Genomic DNA, 22,145 nt, shown 5'->3' with positions numbered 1-22,145 from the left:
ACAAAATTGTTTTCCAATCAAGCGGCTCATGAGCCCGTCCAACTCTTGGGTATTCATGTCTTTGTTCAAAGGTCCTTAATAATAATCCACTAAGACCTGTCTTCGGGCATTCACTTCCAAGATTGAATCAGAGCATGCGTAAACAATCATGCTAACTGTACAGGCTAAAGGTGTACGGAAACGCATTTCCAGCCTGAGGTTACCTTGGGACACCACAGACAGATTTCCTGAGGTGTCATCATCAGGTGATAAATTGAAAGCATACAATGTGTAACCCTCTGCAAAATCATTTCTGTCAATAGGTAAAGAGAGATCTTTTAGATGTCGCCCTGTAGCCAGGAATAGATTGTAAAATTCTCGCACAGATATGTTGTTATTAAATTGTGGTTGGAAAGCCTTCGCCGGAACCTGACGTCCGTCCTGACAGAGCGCTACATACTCTGCATTGAAGTGCTGAAAATTAAAGGGGTTTTTATCTAAACTGCCCGTATTAGAGGCGTGATCAACCAGACCTATAACCACATATCTAGGTAAAGGGCCTAGAAATAGGTTTTCTTGACTGCAGATTCTACTGCCCACAGGTATGCTAAAGGTTTTCATGGTAATTCTTTGGAGAGGGTAAAGGGCATTTCCTTTCATCAAAGCATGTGAGTGACCCAGGCGCACGGCCGGAGATACAGATACTTTTTTAATAAAAAGGGTTGCCCCCAACACTTTCAAACTAAAATCCCCGTCTTGGGGAGACATCAGGCAAAAATCATCCTTGGCCCTGGTTAATTTTAATCTTAAATCAACCGAATTTAAGAGTAACCGTTCTTGAAAGAAAATGTCAGAGTGTATAGGGCCTAGCAAATGAAACTCTCGAGATTCGGCGCAGTAGCGAGCTCGTGCCGCTAGTCCTTTGTTTGCACCGGTGGAAGGGTCTGTCGATTCCATAGAGGCTCCTGCAGTATCCTTGCTAAACAGCCCGGCGCTAAATTGGGTTTTGAGAGTGTCTTCGGAGTAGTTTAGTAAACACTCCATGATGGCTCTATAAGGGTATGTAGCGCTGCTTTGACTGATTAGGCGTTCACCCAAAGTCACATCAACTTGGGAGAAAATGGTGGCCAAGGGGTAATTAATGAGACTCACTTTGGCATCGCCTGCAATATTAGACCCATCTCTTTTGGTCACTTTTAGACGTAAATGCACCAAGGTGTTGTTGAGGTCCAGATAGTTGTCACCATGGCCTGGTATGAAAAATTCGATAGGCCCATTATCGGTAATAGCAGAGAGAGGGGCTATCTCCACATAACTGGATCTATCTATTGAATGCTGCGTTAACGGTGCCGTGAAAAGATCAAGTTCTGTCTTTATAGCTTCAGAGGACATTCGATGTAAAAGAGCCATGTCACTTATTCTTTTAGAAAATACTTCCTAGTATTCTTTTAGCCTGTTTTGGTACAGACCTCCTCACTTTACCCCGTCTTTGACTTACTGAGGTTCTTTTAACAGTTAACCGCCGCTTTTTAGGTGCCGGCCTACGCCTTAAACCAGGGGGTCTCTTTTTTGGCCTTCGAGACAATATCATAAGCCCCGAGCCTTCTTGATGCTCCACCTCTGGTGACGCCCTTCGGGTCATAGCATTGGCTACAACCTCACTTACTATATTTTTAGCCGCTGATTTTAAATGTGGTTTGGCTATGCTGAAGCCTCTCTTCATAAACGGTAAAACCATCCTGAAGAGGTTACGGAATATACCTCCTATCCCCGAACCATACATTGTCGGCGCTCCATGATATCCTGGTAGTCCATTACCCACTTGATCCACATAGTATGAAACATAACGGTTAGGGTCGAGCTGATGGTGCTCCATAACACTTTTATTTGTATTATGTTTATAAATATAATACAGCTATTATATATGTAGAGAGGTTTTGGTGGGTCTAAAGTGGAGTTTTACAATCGTTTTACCATAAGTAAATTCAATGTTTTCGTTCTGATCCGTTTTAAGCTCAACCAGAATGTTTTCAATATAGTTCTTGCTGACATGTACGTAGTGCGGCTTGTCATAATTGACAGTGACGATGTCCCCATCCTTGCCGTCTATATGAACTGTTCGCAGGAGGGGCACACAGCTGTCTCCGACCCTTTGATAGGTTATGATGTCGGTATAGACAAATATGTTGTAAAAGCCTGCATGTATATCCGCAGGGAATGGGAATAATTTATCGTTCACATACGTCCATTTATTGGGACCCATCCCCAACATGTAGGATAAATTACCGCTGGTCTTTATACCTCCGTTAGCAGGCCCTGAGATTTGTATCCTTTTATGGATTGGATTGTAGAATAGGAATATTTCCATCTTGTTCAGGGTTAGGTGTTCATTCAACTCTGAGACGATCCTGTCGACGGTTCTATAGAAACCTTTTTTAAGCTTAATAAGTTTCGCAGGTTCCGAGAACCTTTTGCAATAAAAATCACGGTCCTTAGCTTTGATATTATACCAACTATGGGGGTATGTAATCTCGCTGAGACCTACTTCCCAAGCCTCTGATAACTCTATAGGCTTTGGAAAATTGGTTGTATACTTCGAACTCTGATTATTACGATATATCTGTGCCGACGCATTACTGGGGAGAGTCAGGTAGAAGCCGCTGTGTTCCATGATGCCCAACTGTGTACACGCGAATGATGCGCTAGTTATCATGACTAGGGGTTTAAATTAAGCCCCGTTGCCTCCACCACATCCTGCTCCAATACCCAACTGTTGAACTTTTGAGGCCAGTTTTTCCAGCGGACCAGTAACCATTTTTTACCCTTTTCTCTCTTCTGATCTAGAATCTCCTCCACGTGAAAGACTTTGTCTTTACCCAACTGGACCTTCTGTAATTCCTTCTCATAAAAAGATCCCTCTATAAGATCCCCGTCATAATCTTTTAATTTGTAGACCGGCGGAATGCGTGGCAGACATTCGGTAACGGTAAACAACTCCGAGCTAAAGCCTTGTTCGTATTTTTTGTCGAAAACACCCCTCAACTTTGATATACGCACCAAGTCACCCACTAGGAATTTAAAAGTCATTTTTTTCTTACGGCGAAGTGGGAACAAACCATACATATTTTTAAAGACTTGAAAAGAGTTTTCCGAAGAGACCTCCGAGGGCTTCATACGTATAGTCTTATGGTAGCTGTGGTTGTACCCGTTTACTAAATCCTGAACTATGTCTGTATATCGGTTGGTGTTGTGAGCTGTAAAATAGCGCCACATCCGCTCTTTCAAAGTCCTATTAAAGCGTTCCACAACCGAAGCTTTCAAATCAGAGCCTGTAGCAAAATGTACTATATTATACTTATTCATTAGCTTCTGAAATGTTTTATTAAAAAATTCTTTTCCGCCATCCGTCTGCACTTTCTTGGGTGCGCCTCCTGCCTTCAAGATCGATTCAAAGGCCCTGGTCACCTCTGCCCCGCTCTTATTTTTTAACACCCTTACATAGGCTAATTTAGAGAAAATATCTATAACCGTTAGCATGTAGCGATTTCCATCATTTTTATCGGCAAGGGACTGCATGTCACATAGATCCGCCTGAAATTGGGATAATGGATGCGTAGAAAAAACTCTATTTCTTGGAAAATGTTTTCTTACAGGTTTATGTAGAGTGTAGGCATCTTGCTCTGATAACCATTCATTCACTTTAGCATCGCTTAACAGACTACCTGTTTCTTCGACTATAGCTCTCTGTAAACGCTCTTTACCCCCATAAGACCCGGGGTTAGAGGGATTATAATATATGTTTTTCAACAGCTGCTCAGCCATCCTTCTTGCCTCTCTGAGGTACAATAACTGTAATGAGCCACTTTCATATAACGACAACATTTCAGTTTGTGAATTTTTATTTTAAGAATGCAACAATTATTACGTATACAGACAATTCAGGATTTGTTGCAAGATACAAGTCCCCGTTTTCTCAACAATCACAGCATGCAACACCCTGTATATATTGTTTAGATTTACAGGTTTGTTTCGCTGAATTTTTAAAACACACACGTCTGATATATAAGTATATAAACAACAAATATGATACACATTCACATTAAAGGGTGGTTCAAACAAATAATGTAAAATCTTAGCCAAAGTTATTTCTAGTTCTTCAGAATCCTCAACAAGCCTTGATACCATATGTGACCATTGTAAACTCTCGCCCGTATGTCGGACATGTTTCATGATTTGCTCCATTTTTAACACACGCTCTACAATAACCCCTGTATTGTGGGTTGTGTAGAACTTTACATTGTTCACTTTATTTTCAATAATCTGATGCATAACATTTGTAAGGTCTCTCAAAAGAAAAAATGTATTTATTCGCTCAAACATCGTAGACACATAGTTACCCATAGCTCTAAATAAACAAAATGTCACTCGGTCTCTTGGGATTTATTGAGCCAGAAAAGCATCACATCAGCCACCACAGCTTCCCTGTATTTGTTGTCGTCCACCAGGGTGTGTCGGATTTCTTTGAGTTTCTCATGGATGAAGATGGCCTCCTTCAGTTCATGTAGGAAGGCTTCGGTTACCCCGTAAACTCTAGGGATAGACGGCGCAATACCCATAGACTCCAGGGCGATGACCAGCGCTGGTATAAAACGGCAGGACCACAGTCTTTTCACCAGCTCCTCAAAATGATTGAAAAAGTAGTATCTAGGAGGGTCGTAGAGGCAAGGATGACGACGCTGGCTGGGATGATTGATCTCACAGCCGATGCATTTTTCTCGTATATATTCGCCAATCACCACGTTTAAAAGTGTAGCTACAGAGGCCTTGATTGTATCCACAAAAATAGTACTGGCCACCCCATCAAACACATCCTCAGGCTGGGTAAATGTCGGGGGTGTCACGGGTCTTGCCAGGGGTGCGTAGAGTGTAGGGCTTCGTGGCATAGAGTCTTTAGTGTCGGGCCCCCATGACGTAGTGGCTTCCTCGTAGATGGTCTGGAGATCCATGGTGTATGCTGAAATGAAGAACTGGCTGCTTTTTTCTTTTTATTGTAGAACAAGGCCATTGGGTATCTGGGGGGGCGGGGTTAAAGCATCCGCTTACTTAGTTTTCTTCTGACGCTGTATCTTCTTGAGGCTCTTTTGCATCGTAATCTTTACGATTCGTATATATTATGCACTTCTTTAAATGAACAAGGCTCTGACGCTGTTGGCTCTGTACAAAGAGAGCATCCAACGGTTGCAACATTTTCAATTCCAGTACATCCCAACTCTTAAAAGGAATAAGCAGACGCAGTCGGGTATCCCCAGTCAGGCCACCACCCCTAAGGTTGTGGTTTCGGATTGCCTCGGTGCCGATATAGAACTCCACGCTGCCGCACGGTCGGCCATTCTTTCTTTGTATTTTCACCCTGTGAAATATTTGTCCTGAGGAGTCAGGGGTACCTTCCCAACGGGTCTCGTGGCCCGTGAACACACTATACCCCTTGGTGATAAGGCTCAGTTCAGGACACACAACCTTGCGAAAAACCGACCAGTCTTCAACACCATATTCCAAGCCTACAGTCTGGTCTGTATATTCTTCTCCTTCATCTACCGTATAGAGGGTCACTCTACAGGCCAGGTAATCAAACCGATACCCCCACTGCTGGCCATTAGACATCAACACTTGATCTGTCAGAGCATTTGCTGGCGGTATTTGGGTTCTATACACATTTAAAAAACGTTTTTTTGGCGCATCATATATTGCTGGTTGATACTTTGCTCTATGGGCAACCCGAAGGCCTGTTTCAGTTGTTACCGTCATCACTGCTTTGGTACCGATCCCAAATTCCATGGTTATTCTTAAGATCTTGTGCACTCTTAAACAGGAATTGTTCAGCGGCTTTATAAGGGGCCTTAACCAACCCAAACCGTGAGAAACAGTAACAGGTTGACCTGACACATGGTCACTTACTCAACCCCACCAACCCCCCTGGGCATGCACCCTTCTACATGACATAGGGTCATAAATCATTACATAGGGTCATAAATCAGGCTTGGGTCATCAATCATTAACGGCCTGTCAAATGGACCCTTACTCACCCCATAGCCCCCACCTAACCAGGCTTGCCTGACCAGAAGACATGCACACGTCATCACTACATAGGGTTCACATAGAGTTCACATAGGTTCACATAGGGTCATCAATCAAAATTTTGACACGTGACATCTACTTTAATCTCTCTAACCTGCCTGACCACTCTGCTTGCCCCTGACCCTGCCTGCCATCCTGTACCTTTTCCCAACTTCTGGATTACCGTCCTCTGCCTGAGCCTGCCTGCCGTCCTGTACCTTTCCCTCACTTCTCTGGACTATTTACCCCTGCCTGTCTTGACCTGTCTATTTGGGATAATTAAACTATTGGTTATCCGACTTGGTCTGCATCTGGGTCTTACCGTCATATCTGATACCTGTAGATAATCAGCTCTGTAGATTTAGCTATGAAGAGACAGAATCACTAGAGCTGTGTTCGAATTTCATACTAACATACTGTATACTACATACTTAATGAGTATATACTACATACTATAAGTTAATGTTAGTATACTGTAAACAAACAGTATCCTTTCAGTTGAGCGAACTAGCTCTTCACCTGTCTATGGGAAGTTGATGTTGCTACGCAACCAATTTGCTTGCTAGTTAGCCTAACAAATTACTAGTTGTTCTTAAATTCAATCTGGAGTGCCAGAGTGTGCTCGTAAATTCAGAGCGGTTTGCTCTCGGAGTGCACACTGGATGCTTGGGCCGAAGAGTAGAGTTGATTTGAGAGTTCTGACCTTACAACGGCAGTCAAGCACCCAAGCTAACATTGGCTAGCTTGCTAGCTACCAGACACAAATGAGACCACTCTGACCATTTTACTCGCCATAGCAGAGCTAGTTAGGCATTTATGTTATCCAGATAGTTGTTGACTGTAACTGTGCTGCTGGCAACAATTTAATTACACTCTTTTGCCGACGTTTACTGACACCGGCCATATTCAACGGGGTAAATTCATTATTCTGCGCTCTGGTACACTCAGACGAGAGTGCTCTGAAATCGGAGTAGATAGCCAGAGCGAATTTACGAAAGCACCCGAATGTTCATTGAGAACGCACAAGGACTATACCATTTAGCTAAGAATGACAGGAATAATCAAGTCAATAAACGTTGGGTAGTTAGCCGATAGTTAATATACTGGCAAGTTTGGTGTATAAGTAACCAACTAACATTAGGTAGCTAGCTAACATAACGATTCATACTGCTGTAATGATATGCTATGTGGTTCGTACAAATTGTCAGCCAACATAACGTGTAAAGTAACTTATTTGAAAAGTAATTACTTTATTACATTGCTAAACATTTGTCATAATTAGTTAAAGCGATGAATTTGTATCCGCTCTCGAAGTCTTGGGCTGCATATTTTCCGTCATTTTCTTCAAATCTGAAAACAATATGAAGCCACATCCATTTCCTGAATAATGCATTATGGGCCCTAAAGTATGGAAATAGTGTCCTCTGTGTGTATACTTCATATTTTACCGAATTTAGTACGACATCTGGGAACTTTTGGGATACTAACTATATCCATACTACGACCAATAAGCATACTATACAATCAATTCATGTCACAAAGAGTACAGTTAGTGTGGTTAGTATGAGTATTCAAACACAGCTTAGATAATTTATTCTGGTATTTCCCCTATGTAGCTTCTGTCTGGTCACAGGTTCAGGAATGGGAGAAAAAAAAATCACAACATTTACTTAAAATTAACCTTACAAATAGCAGTGTTGGGTGATTTGGAACTCCCAAAAACTGTGAGGACTAGCAAAAGAGAATAGAAGCAGGACTACGGGAAAAACGCTGGTTGACTTGAAAAACATACAAGACGAACTGGCACAGAGAGACAGGAAACACAAGGATATATACACCAGGGATAATAAGCGACACCTGAAGGGGGTGGAGACAATCACAAGACAGGTGAAACAGATCAGGGTGTCACGCCCTGGTCTTAGTATTTTGTGTTTTCTATATTTATTTGGTCAGGCCAGGGTGTGACATGGGTTTATTTTGTGTTGTGTTTATGTATGGTTTTTTTCCGTAGGTTTTGGGATTGTGGATTAGTGGGGTGTTCTAGCAAAGTCTATGGTTGCCTGAGGCGGTTCTCAATCAGAGGCAGGTGTCACGCCTTGGTCTTAGTATTTTGTGTTTTCTTTAGTTGTTTGTTCAGGCCAGGGTGTGACATGGGGTTATTGTATTGTCTTATTGGGTTTTTTGTAGGCATTGGGATTGTGGTTGATTAGGGGTGTGTCTAGTATAGGCTTGGCTGCCTGAGGCGGTTCTCAATCTGAGTCAGGTGATTCTCGTTGTCTCGGATTGGGAACCGTATTTAGGTAGCCTGAGTTTCACTTTGTATTTTGTGGGTGATTGTTCCTGTCTCTGTGTAGTTTCACCAGATAGGCTGTAATTAGGTTTTCACGTTCCGTTTGTTGTTTTGTATTTTTGTATAGTTGTTTCATGTATCATCATTTCTTCATTAAAGATCATGAATAACCACCACGCTGCATTTCGGTCCGACTCTCTTTCGACAAACGAAGAACGCCTTTACAGAATCACCCACCACACACGGACCGAGTGGCGTGGTTACAGGCAGCGACAACAGGAGCGAAAGGAGGTACTTACGAGACGCTGTTATGAGGACGTAATGGACAGCAGAAGCATGGAGTATACGACGTGGGATGAAATAGACAGGTGGGCGGCCAACCCAGAGAGAGTGCCTGAGCCCGCCTGGGATTCGCTAGAGCAGTGCGAAGAGGGCTATAGGCGAATGGAGTTGGAGAAACAGACACGGCGGCGCAGAGCGAAACCCGAAAGTCACCCCAAGAAATGTATTGGGGGGGGGCTCAGAGGGAGAGTGGCTGAGTCAGGAGATAGACCTGAGCCAACTCTCCCTGTTTATCGTGAGGAGCCAAGGAGGAGACCAGAACCAGAGCCGGTGTTGGAGGTGAGCGAAACAGAGACTGTGAAGGAGTTAATGGGGAAATTGGAGGAGAGAGAAATGAGGGAGTTGCTGTGTTGGTGCTTTTTGCATGGAATTCGCCCGACGGAACGTGTCGGGGATTTGATGGCACCTGGGTTAGCGCTCCATACTCGTCCTGAGGTGCGTGTTAGTTGGCTGGTGAAGTTGGTGCCAGCCTCACGCACAAGGCCTCCTGTGCACATCCCTAGCCTTGCACGTCCTGTGCCAACACTGCTCTCAAGATCTCCAGTACGCCTTCACGGTCTAGCCCATCCTGTGCCACCTCCACACTCCAGTCCTCCGGTAGCAGCTCCCCGCACCAGGCTTCCTGTGCATGTCCTCGATCCAGTACCACCAGTTCCAGCACCACGCACCAGGCCTTCAGTGCGCCTCGCCTGTTCAGCGCAGCCAGCGCTTTCCTCCTCTCCTGCGCTGCCGGAGCCTCCCGCCTGTTCAGCGCAGCCAGCGCTTTCCTCCTCTCCTGCGCTGCTGGAGTCTCCCGCCTGTTTAGCGCAGCCAGAGCTTTTCTCCTCTCCTGCGCTGCCGGAGCCTCCCGCCTGTTCAGCGCAGCCAGCGCTTTCCTCCTCTCCTGCGCTGCTGGAGTCTCCCGCCTGTTTAGCGCAGCCAGAGCCTTTCTCCTCTCCAGCGCTGCCGGAGTCTCCCGCCTGTTCAGCGCAGCCAGAGCTGTCAGTCTGCATGGAGCAGCCAGATCTGCCAGTCTACATGGTGCAGCCAGAGCTGCCAGTCTGCATGAAGCAGCCAGAGCTGTCAGTCTGCATGGAGCAGCCAGAGCTGCCAGTCTGCATGAAGCAGCCAGAGCTGCCAGTCTGCAAGGAGCTGCCAGTCTGCAAGGAGCTGTCAGTCTGCAAGGAGCCGCCAGTCTGCCCAGCGCCGCCAGTGCCGCCAGTCTGCCCAGCGCCGCCAGTGCCGCCTGTCTGCCCAGCGTCTCCAGTCTGACCAGCGTCGCCAGTCTGCCCAGCATCGCCAGTCTGCCCAGCGCCGCCAGTCTGTCAGGATCAGTTGGATCCACCAGTCTGCCAGGATCCGCCAGAAGTGCCAGTCAGCCAGGATCCGCCAGAAGTGCCAGTCGGCCAGGATCTGCCAGTAGTGCCAGTCAGACAGGATCTGCCAGTCGGCCAGGATCCGCCAGTCAGCCAGGATCTGCCAGTCAGCCAGGATTCGCCAGTCTGCCAGGATCCACCAGTCAGCCAGGATCCACCAGTCTTCCAGGATCCGCCAGAAGTGCCAGTCAGCCAGGATCCGCCCGAAGTGCCAGTCGGCCAGGATCTGCCAGTCGGCCAGGATCCGCCAGTCAGCCAGGATCCGCCAGTCAGCCAGGATCCACCAGTCAGCCAGAATCTGCCAGTCAACCAGATTCTTCCAGATCAGCCTGTCAGCCAGTCTCTTCCAGATCTGCTAGTCAACCAGAATCTTCCAGATCTGCTAGTCAACCAGAATCTTCCAGATCTGCTAGTCAACCAGAAATCTTCCAGATCTGCTAGTCAACCAGAATCTTTCAGATCTGCTAGTCAACCTGAATCTTCCAGATCCGCCAGCCAGCCAGGATCTACCGGAGCCTACTACCTACCTGAGCTTCATCTCAGTACTGGGCTTCCTCTCAGTACTGGGCTTCCTCTCAGTACTGGGCTTCCCCTCAGTTCCGGACTGCCCCTCAGTTCCGGGCTGCCCCTCAGTTCCGGGCTGCCCCTCAGTCCCGAGCTGCCTCAGTCCCGAGCTGCCCCTCAGTCTCGAGCTGCCCCTTAGTCCCGAGATGCCCCTCAGTCCCAAGCTGCCCCTCAGTCCCGAGCTGCCCCTCAGTCCCGAGCTGCCCCTCAGTCCCGAGATGCCCCTCAGTCCCGAGATGCCCCTCAGTCACGAGCTGCTCCTCAGTTCTGTGGAGTTCTGGGTGAGGACTATTAGGCCATGGTCGGCGGCGAGGGTGGATTATCCCAGGACGCGAAGGGGAGGAACTTTATTTTTGTATAGTTGTTTCATGTATCGTCATTTCTTCATTAAAGATCATGAATAACCACCACGCTGCATTTCGGTCCGTCTCTCTTTCGACAAACGAAGAACGCCGTTACAGCAGGTGATTCTCGTTGTCTCTGATTGGTGTCAGGAAAATAACCTCACACTCAACGTCAACAAAACTAAGGAGATGATTGTGGACTTCAGGAAACAGCAGAGGGAACACCCCCTATCCACATCGATGGAACAGTAGTGGAGAGGGTAGCAAGTTTTAAGTTCCTTGGCATACACATCACAGACAAACTGAATTGGTCCACTCACACAGACAGCATCATGAAGAAGGCGCAGCAGCGCCTCTTCAACCTCAGGAGGCTGAAGAAATTCGGCTTGTCACCAAAAGCACTCACAAACTTCAACAGATGCACAATCGAGAGCATCCTGGCGGGGTGTATCACCGCCTGGTATGGCAACTGCACCGCCCTCAACCGTAAGGCTATCCAGAGGGTAGTGTGGTCTGCACAACGCATCACCGGGGGCAAACTACCTGCCCTCCAGGACACCTACACCACCCGATGCTACAGGAAGGCCATAAAGATCATCAAGGACATCAACCACCCGAGCCACTGCCTGTTCACCCCGCTGTCATCCAGAAGGCGAGGTCAGTACAGGTGCATCAAAGCTGGGACCGAGAGACTGAAAAACAGCTTCTATCTCAAGGCCATCAGACTGTTAAACAGCCACCACTAACATTGAGTGGCTGCTGCCAACACACTGTCAATGACACTGACTCAACTCCAGCCACTTTAATAATGGGAATTGATGGGAAATTATGTAAATATATCACTAGCCACTTTAAACAATGCTACCTTATATAATGTTACTTACCCTACATTATTCATCTCATATGCATATGTATATACTGTACTCTATATCATCGACTGCATCCTTATGTAATACATGTATCACTAGCCACTTTAACTATGCCACTTTGTTTACATACTCATCTCATATGTTATACTGTACTCGATATCATCTACTGTATCTTGCCTATGCTGCTTTGTACCATCACTCATTCATATATCCTTATGTACATATTCCTTATCCCCTTACACTGTGTATAAGACAGTAGTTTTTTTGGAATTGTTAGTTAGATTACTTGTTCGTTATTACTGCATTGTCGGAACTAGAAGCACAAGCATTTCGCTACACTCGCATTAACATCTGCTAACCATGTGTATGTGACAAATAAAATTGGATTTGATTTGATTTGATTTAGGCAACCATATTCTTTGAGTGTGTCGTGGGTGATTGTTCCTGTCTTTGTGTTAGTTGTCACCAGATAGGCTGTATAGGTTTTCACGTTCCGTTTGTTGTTTTTGTATTGTCGTGTTTTTCTCGTCATTAAACATGTATCGTATTAACCATGTTGCATTTTGGTCCGACTCTCTTTCGACGGAAGAAAACCGTAACAGAATCACCCACCACACCAGGACCAAGCAGCGTGGTGACAGGCAGCGGCAGCAGGAGCAACCAAGGATGGAATATGCGACTTGGGAGGAAATAGACGGGTGGGCAGTCGACCCAGAGAGAGTGCCGGAGCCTGCCTGGGATTCGCTGGAGCAGTGCGAAGAGGGCTATAGGAGAATGGAATCGAAGAGACGAGCACGGCGGCGCAGAAGGAAGCCCGAGAGTCAGCCCCAAAAATGTCTTGGGGGGGGGCTCAGGGAGAGTGCGGCAGAGTCAGGGTTCAAACCTGAGCCAACTCCCCCTGTTTATCGTGAGGAGCAGCGATCACAGGACTTCTGGACGTGGGAGGAGATATTGGACGGAAAAGGACCCTGGACACAGCCTGGAGAAAGCCTGGCGAAAGCGGAAAGGCGCTGGTATGAAGAGGCAGCACAGCGACGCGGATGGAAGCCCGAGAGTCAGCCCCAAAAAATGTATTGTGAGGGGGCTCAGGGAGAGTGTGGCAGAGTCAGGGTTCAGACCTGAGCCAACTCCCCCTGTTTATCGTGAGGAGCCAAGGAGGAGACCAGAACCAGAGCCGGTGTTAGAGGTGAGTGAAGCAGAGACTGTGAAGGAGTTAATGGGGAAAGTGGAGGAGAGAGTTATGAGGGAGTTGCTAGGTTGGTGCTTTAGATACGATATTCGCCCGACGGAGCGTGTCGGGGATTTGATGGCACCTGGGTCAGCGCTCCATACTCGTCCTGAGGTGCGTGTTAGTCGGCTGGTGAAGAGTGTGCCAGCATCACGCACTAGGCCTCCTGTGTACCTACCTAGCCTTGCACGTCCTGTGCCAGTCCTGCTCTCAGGCTCTCCAGTACACCTTCACGGTCCGGTCCATCCTGTGCCACCTTCACACACCAGTCCTCCGGTGGCAACTCCTCGCACCAGGCTTCCTGTGCGTGTCCTCGGCACGGTGAAGGCTCCGTGCAGATTTCGCCACACGGTTATCAGTATCTGTTTTTTTTTGGCAAGGAAAATATTGGATATCGGTATAAGCCAAAAATGTCATATCGGCGCATCCCTAATGCAAATGTGAGCGACTTCAGAGCCTGAGGCCATCTGTGCTTTTCTCTCGTCGGCAGAGCCCAGGTTATGTTTCCCAATGTCCTATTCATCATTTCACAGGACCCATTGCCCATCAGATGGTATGGCGTGGTGTGGGACTTCTGTACGCCTGCAACACTCAATAGCTCAATAGCTCGGTATTCTCCAAGTTGTCTCCCTGATCTGAGTGTATACGACGAGGTAACCCGTAGACACAGAAGTAGTTGTTACACAACTGATGAGCCACAGACTTGGCAGACTGGTTTGGACACAAGAAGGCATGAGCCAATATGGTGAAGTGGTCAGTAACAACGAGCACATCCAGGGACTTGTTTGTGGAATCTTCTGCAGACCAAAAGTCTATGCACAATAGTTTGAGAGGCTCAGTTGTGATTATACTCTCCAGTGGAGCTTTGGCCACCGGATCAGGAGTCTTCCTCATGATGCATCTCCTGCAGCACCACACATACTCCTTGACATCCCTCTCCTCTCTGTTGTCCCTGGTGGCCAGCTTCATCATGGACACGTTTTAACACTATGTCTCTCATGGCGACTGGTATACAGGTATGTTTTCCTCTTTTTTACCATGTTCTTTGAAACGTGATTCAATACACCCATCTTTTTGGTGAACTTGTTCCAACTTCTGAGAAGACGCAGAATCTCGACAAACACGTGAGGACGCTCTCTCCGTGACGGTCTTCGTCCCCGCTCCACAAAGAAGATCACTCTGCTCATCACGTCATCATCACGCTGCTTACTCATCCGTTAGTCTTGTGGCAGGACATCAACATCGGACTGCTTTGATGGCATCACAGCCTGTGGACACTGTGGCAACAGCAGTGCACGAGAACATACATCCCCCACCCAGCGCCTTTTTGAGTGAAGAACAGCAGAAACTTCCTGTCTTTATAAAGCACCAGTTGGGGTGGCAACAGCAGACTGGCAGCTAATGACTAACTCATTGGTGTTAGAGGCTTTGTCAAAGGGATGAGTGGACCAGCGAAACACATCTTGCACTAGGTCTGTGTGCACAGCATTAGCTTTGGCTAGTAATGTCTCGTACGGAAACCTCGTCAGGCGGTGGAGTGCACTGGGTCGTATGAAGTGCTCTCTGCTCAGGGAATCTGCAATGACATTTTTGGGACCAGCGATGTACTTGATGTCAAACTCGTACGGTGCCAGCCTGGCAACCCATCTCTGCTTATAAGCAATGTGCTTTGCTTTTGTTAAGATGTGCAGTGCATTCGGAAAGTATTCAGACCCCTTCACTTTTTTGACATTTGTTTTGTTACAGCTTTATTCTAAAATTTATAAGATTGTTTTTCCCCCTCATCAATCTACACATAATAACCCATATTGACAAAGCAAATTATTTTTTGTTGAAATTTTTGCAAATGTATAAAATAAATAAAAGCTGAAATATCACATTTACATAAATTGAAGCACCTTTGGCAGCGATTAGAGCCTGAAGGCTTCTTGGGTATGACACTACCAGCTTGGCACACCTGTATTTGGGGAATTTCTCCCTCCAACTCTCCCTCACTCACTATGCTTCTTTGCCTCCCACATACCGGGCTTACCTGTAGCTGGATCAACCGCTTTAAGGAAACTGCGGCGAAGAGGAAGGAAAAGGGATATCCAAGCTGGACTGAAAAGTGCTTTCTGATAGACGTTCGATACTGCAGCGATGCGAAAGTAATCACAAGCTCCTGCTCACCCAATCTGGAGTTTATGATGCTGAATTGCCGGCCCCACTATCTGCCGAGATAATTCACGTTTGTTTTCATGAGTGCTGTGTACATACCGCCGACACCACGTAGCACTCAGTGAACAGTACGAGACCATTAGCCAACAAGAATCCTTACACCCCAAAGCTGCCTTTAACCAGAAAAAACTAAAACATCCTTAAATATCACAAACATCTCCTGGCCTACAATTAAATGTTTGGTCCACCAGCCACTGTGGCAGGTGATGGAAAAATCCTCTTTAAACTAGTTAAATAAATAAAACTCAGTCACAAGTTTAATTAAAAAATGTGTTGATGATGTTGTACCCACAGAAAAAATCCAGACATACCCCAACCAAAAACCCTGGATGAACGGAGGAATCCGTGCAACGCTGCGAGCCAGTACTGCAGCATTCAACGTCAGCAAAGCAAAGCCTGATGACGCTGCTGCACATTATGTGTACAAGGCAAGCCTGTATGAGCTCTGGAAAGCCATTAATGATGCTAAAAGACAATATAGACTCATTGGAATCAAAATATGACAGCTCAGACACACAACGCATGTGGCAAGGACAACAGGCCATCCCGGACTACAAAGGCAAATCCAGCTGTGAGATGCCCACTGAGACCTCCCTCCCAGACAAGCTCAACACATTCTATGGTCGCTTTCAGGCCACCAACACCGAGCAATCCAAGAGGTATTTCTCTGCTCCGGACAACTAGGTGCTTCTGCACTCCGAGGCTGACCTGTGGAAAACGCTTTGTGAGTGAATACTCACAAAGCCTCCGACCCAGATGACATTCCTGGCCACGTCCTCAGAAGCTGGTCATGGCCCACATCAAGGCCAGTAGCCAGACACACTGGACCCATTCCAATTTACCTACCATGACAACAGATCCACAGAAGATGACATCTCCATTGCTATTCACATGGCCTTATCACACCTTGACAAGTGGAACACCTATGTAAGAATGCTGTTCATTGACTATAATTACATTAGATTATATTTTAATCATTAAGCAGACGCTCATTCAGTATTCAACACCATTGTTCCCTCCAAGCTTGTCTCAACCACCCTCTGCAACTGGATCCTGGACTTCCTGACTTGCAGGCCACAGTTTGTGAGGATTGGCAACAACACCTCGTTCACTCTGACTCTCAACACGGGACCTCCAGGGATGTGTCCTCAGCCCACTGCTGTACTGCTTGTTCGCCTATGAATGTATGGCAAAGCACCAGCTCCATCATCAAGTTTGCTGACGACAACCCTGTATAACCAGATCTCATAGTTTCACTTCGGAATATGCAGTAATTGGATGAATGTCTATTTTTTTTACTCATTAATTCCACGTGGTTACAGGGCTAATTCCGTGTGGTTACATGGTTAAAACAGAAACAACTCAAAGGGTTAAGTTTAGGTATTAATTCACAGTGGTTAAGGTTAAAGCTATGGTTTGGGGAAAGCATTAAATAAAAATGGCCATTTCCATTTAGTCATCAAGTAATCCCCCTGCTTGCTAGGGAATTGTAAACTGCTGTGGCATAGTGGTCTTACCAGAATGCTCTGGTTCTGGGCTTTGGGAGTTCAAGCCCAGTGTTGTGCCATTGTTTTTGTTGGTGAGCCCCGAGGGAGGCATATATCGACGTCCTCAGGACCTTCTCAAATATCCAAAATCAAAGTCTGTTTCTAGTGACCAGCCTGAGTAGAAGCCCAATCACTGACAATGACGAGTCAGCCTAGAGGGAGGATGTCAGAGTTCTGGCAGTATGGTATCAAAACAACAACCTCTCCTTCAACGTCAGCAAAACTAATTGATTTGGAGGACACACCCCGATCCACATCGACGGGACTGAAGTGGAAAAAGTCAGCAGCTTCAGGTTCCTCAGCGTCCACATCACAGAGAACCTCACATGGACCTACAACACCACCGCCCTAGTCAAGAAGGTGCAACAGCGCCTCTACTTTCTCAGGTGGCTGAAGAATTTAGGCATTCCCCCTCGGGTCCTCTACAAATTCTATCGCAGCACCATCGAGAGCGTCCTGACCCTCTGCATCACTGCCTGTTACGGAAATTGCTCCGTTTACGACCTCAAAGCCCTTCAGCGGGTACCGGAGCATCGGGTCCCGGCCTCCAGGCTCATAGACAGTTTTCACCCGCAAGCCATCAGACTACTGAACTCTTGAACCGGGATTGATGCCCGGCACAACTGTTTTTTGCACTGACTCCCTACACCTTGACACACGTGCACTCACTCACACAAAGGCTCGCACACACACACACACACACACACACACACACACACACACACACACACACACACACACACACACACACACACACACACACACACACACACACACACACACACACACACACACACACACACACACACTCCATGACTGCTGCTACTGTATTCCTACTGTATTTATAATACTGCACAATGTCTATTTGTTATTGCACAATTCCCCTACACATGTGTAAATATCCTATTTCATTCAATTGAGTGACTTTTTGTAGATATTTTAGCTAAGTTTGTATCCAATTTTTTTTACATCGAGAATTTATTTTTCTTGTACTCTTTTATTCAGTCAATAACTACTTTCCTATTGTTGTTGCATTGTCGAGAGGTAAACCTGCAAGTAAGCATTTTGTTGCACTGTGTACACCACGTACATCATGTGTATATAATAACCAAACTTGAACATGAACAGATCTAATGAAAATGGGGATGCGTGCCACCAATCCAGCGCGGGCTCTGGCCTTTTTGGGGGGATTTGATGTTGGAGAGAAAAATGCTCAGCTTTAAATGTAATATTCTGCAATTCTACACATTTTGTCATGGGGCCTAGAGAAAATATTGCAGTTTTTAAGCAAATTTTCTAAAATTCTTTACATTTTTTGTCATGTCGGCAGAGAGAACATTTAGCAGCCACTTATGCACTTATTGCCTGAGCACTTACCTAACTACCCACAGGAGGCACCACACCATGACAATTTTATTCTGGGTGTCATTAGAGTTTGAGTAAACAAACTGCTGTACACTGTTTTTTTCTTTGTTTAAAAGGTATAAAAGGTCAGTGATGTGACAGTAGTTTATGTGGAATAGCCCACTGACACACAACGTACAGTATGCCTATGTCTACACCACGGCAGTCTGGAGAAAGATACTAGGTGATCTGGACTTATATCCTTTTTTAGACTTAAATCCTGTTTTGTTGTTTTAGATATATATTTTTAACTTTTTATAATTCAAACAGTAAGGACATCAGAGGGGGAGACAGGCAAGTGGGAGAAAGAGTGAGATAGGTGGACACAGGGATTGATCCATGGTCTCTGGTGGGGAGATGTATATATGACTTATGCAAGGGGGTTTTACCACCGTATGGGTCTGCACGACTTGCCTCCTGTTTGATTCACACACTATGATTGGAGTGTTTGTCAGTGTAACAGTAAAGTAAAGGCTGGTAAGCTGAGACATTGCGTCAATTGTATTTGTTATTCAATATATTGATATTATTGAACTACACTAGGGATGAATGAAGTTTGCTGTATAGACTACTCAATGTACATTGCAGCCACAGGTAACAATGTTTTTCCATGGGAATGCCTATGGGATATAACACTTTGAAGAGTAATACCGTGGCAATAATGCAAAGAGTTTTGGTCATCGATGGCAAATCTAAGAATTAAGGATTTATGAGACATCAATAAGAGATTGATAGTTTCACCTGATAGACAAATATATCTACAAATATTTCAATGTACTATTAGGAAAATGGAAAACTCAACTCAATTCACATCATTTATGCTAGCTGGATATAGTGACAGTGGACACTTAAAGTACTTCTATTTGATTATATTAACTGTGTTATACATCTCCATAGTCTTTGCGAACATTGTGCTTATCATGGTTATATGTATGGAGAGGAGCCTTCATGAACCCATGTATCTGTTTCTGTGCAGTTTGTTTGTGAATGAGTTGTATGGTAGCACTGCTTTGTTTCCTGCTCTTATGATTCATTTGGTTTCAGATGCCCATTCAGTTTCCACTGTGTACTGTTACCTACAGATGTTTAGTATATACACATATGGATCTATTGAATTCAGCAATTTAGCAGTCATGTCCTATGACAGGTACCTTGCTATATGTTATCCACTACAGTATAATGTTGTCATGACACCCAACAGGGTGTGTATTTTAGTTTGTGTAATATGGTTGTACTCTTTTGTAAAATTCATCATAACACTGTCTTTAACTATTCGTTTGAAATTGTGTGGGAACGTTATAGACAAAGTGTACTGTGACAACTACCTGCTGGTGAAACTTGCTTGTTCAACTTCAGACACAACAGTTAATAACATCTATGGACTCTACGGTGTTGTTTTGTCTGTCGCCATCCCTTTAATTACTATTTTGTTTTCTTATATTAAGATTCTGACTATTTGTTTGAAATCTTCCATTGAGACCAGACAGAAAGCTTTCAGCACCTGTACTCCTCACCTGGCCTCGCTGCTCAACTTCTCTTTCGGCTGTTTCTTAAATCTGCTCCAGAGTAGATTTGATAGGCCTATGAGAAATGTTCCAACTGTACTTCACACTATTTTATCAGTGTACTTTCTGATGTGCCAGCCACTTTTTAATCCTGTTGTGTATGGCGTTAGGATGACTAAAATCAGACAGGCTTGTAAATACATACTACCTGTAGGTCTGTACCCTAAAACATAAGCTAAACATTAGTGTGACCTTTTCTGTCCTGATTGTTAGATTTTTGTGAGGTTGACTTGTGTGTTTTGTTACTTATAGTTACCATAATGAATGGGGGTGAGGATGGTGAAAATCAGACATGTAAAACATTTGCTAATTTGTGAAATATTGTCATTGACCTTTTATTCACTTTATAAATAAATGGAATCGGACTCGTTTGCCTGACAGGCCTACTGTCCCCCTATGAACCTCCATTAAGTTAAAGCCACGCCAAACAGCTCCATGCCACCAGGACCTGGATACCCACAACAGAGGACAGTTTCTTTTGCTCCCAAGCACCATGCCTTTGGGACTCACTTCCTGACAATTGCAAGGCTGCTCAGACTGTTGGGGCCTTCAAAGTAGGCCTTATGACTCATCTCTACGAGCCTTCCCTTCCCTTCCTTCTAGATTTTGCTTTCAAGGTTTGGTTCTATATCTATATTTTGTATGCTTTTTTTGTTTATATTTTATTTGATGCACTTTGAGATTATTCTTGTGTAATGAAAAGCACCTAAAAAATGTAATACATTAATTTATTTCATAACCCCAAAAAAACTGAAGTTCATTACTTTGAATTCTTACTTATGTTGACAGCTGTATCTAAGTATGTAACAGCGGATAAACTGATGTACAGTAAATGTGGAAAAGGTAAACCCACCTTATAGCCCACCTGGCACCATTACATCCATCCTAACAGAAAATAGGCCCTGTACAGTACATACAAGCTTGGGGATTGTATGACATTTTGAGAGAGAAATTAAGGGAAACACTGTAGCATGAAAACCAACTGTATTCTGTCTGAGATCTGGATGCATGTCATGTTTTCTGAGGGCCAACTGTTCAATGTAACATGATATATGTGTGCCAGCTATCTGACAGATGACTAGCTTTGGTATTCTTCATACCAGAAAGGCAACTACCTGGGACACAAGAGTAACATGTTGCCTAATTTGGATAGCTTATTCTGTCCTCACAAAATCCAGATAATTCATTCATAATGATAAATATACTGTATATACTGTATTTTGTTTTATTTATAAATTGGAGGACCAGATTTACCTTTATGTCATTTAGCAGACGCTTGTGTCCATAGCAACTTACAGTTAGAGCATTCACCTTGAGATAGCTAGGTGGGACAACCACATACCCATCTTGTTTTTCCAGGGTTACTGTAAAATATGTTTGACCCACAGAATAAAAGAAAACAGCAAGGGTAATGATAATGGATTGCATGTATGAAACACATTTGTCATGTACTCTATCCATCCTGTAAAAAGCTGTCAAAAGTTTTGGAGTTCTGTCAATGAAAATTGTGTGAAACACCAGTAATTTGTTTTACTCCATCCATACTTTACCATGGGGACAGCAGAAGCCAATAACAAGAGCATAATAAACATGTTTATCGAGTCATTAGGTGCCAGGTCATTAGTCCACTATATTGCCTTGTTCCCTAGGAACCAATTAATGCAGCTATTAACCTGTAGAGACCTGAGGGGCTCCAGGAGAGGAACGGCTGGTCTTGATTGCATCCCAAATTGTATTCTATTCTCTCTAAATATTCCCTATTCCCTATATTGATCAGAGGCCTCTGGTCAAAGGTAGTGCACTATATAGCCATTTGGGACACACAGCTTCTGTCATCGCCTCTGGGTTGATAGGCTCTGAAAGTGTACTGTAGGCCTAGGGAAGCCCAGAGTGTCAATAACGGTCCTAATTGTTACCTAAGCAGGAAAGGCTCTGGGCCTAGGTTTTAGACTATAGCTAGGACTCAGGGTCCTGCGTTATTCCCTGTTTTCCCTGGTTAGATCATATGGTCAGGAAAAACTATAGTGCCCTAATACGTATATAGCCTGGGTTCCGGTCTGTTTGTGCTAACATTCCACCCCTTGTCATTCCATACATGACAAGGAGTTGGAATGATAGCACAAATAGATCTGGGCCCAGGCTACCAACGATGACATCTCCTCAGACTGTTGTGTTGCCTCCCTCATTCAGACTGAAGCTAACAAGGTACTCCCTCAACAATACCAAGATACCTGCCAGTGGTTGGAAACAAGAATAATGGACGGATTCTCCATGAAAGTGTATTTTAGTCCAGGACTATACTTAATCTGGGTCCAGGAAAAAGTCCA

At 45.0% G+C, this 22,145-nt stretch overlaps 1 protein-coding gene across 1 annotated transcript; it reads left to right on the top strand.

Annotated features, from left to right (window-relative positions):
- Nucleotides 1-18,438: 18,438 nt before the first annotated feature.
- LOC116369031 (olfactory receptor 11A1-like) lies at nucleotides 18,439-22,145 on the top strand. Its single transcript, XM_031819341.1, has one exon. The coding sequence runs from the start codon at nucleotides 19,042-19,044 to the stop codon at nucleotides 19,990-19,992; it is 951 nt and encodes a 316-aa protein (XP_031675201.1). The 5' UTR covers nucleotides 18,439-19,041; the 3' UTR covers nucleotides 19,993-22,145.

This window comes from Oncorhynchus kisutch, unplaced genomic scaffold (genome assembly GCF_002021735.2).
Source record: "Oncorhynchus kisutch isolate 150728-3 unplaced genomic scaffold, Okis_V2 scaffold2063, whole genome shotgun sequence".
NCBI classification, from domain to species: domain Eukaryota; kingdom Metazoa; phylum Chordata; class Actinopteri; order Salmoniformes; family Salmonidae; genus Oncorhynchus; species Oncorhynchus kisutch.
This window is presented reverse-complemented; position numbering and strand designations above follow the sequence as displayed.

What these genes read in the sequence shown, in the direction of transcription:
- LOC116369031 (XM_031819341.1), top strand. Translation starts at nt 19,042, where the DNA reads ATGGAAAACTCAACTCAATTCACATCATTTATGCTAGCTGGATATAGT.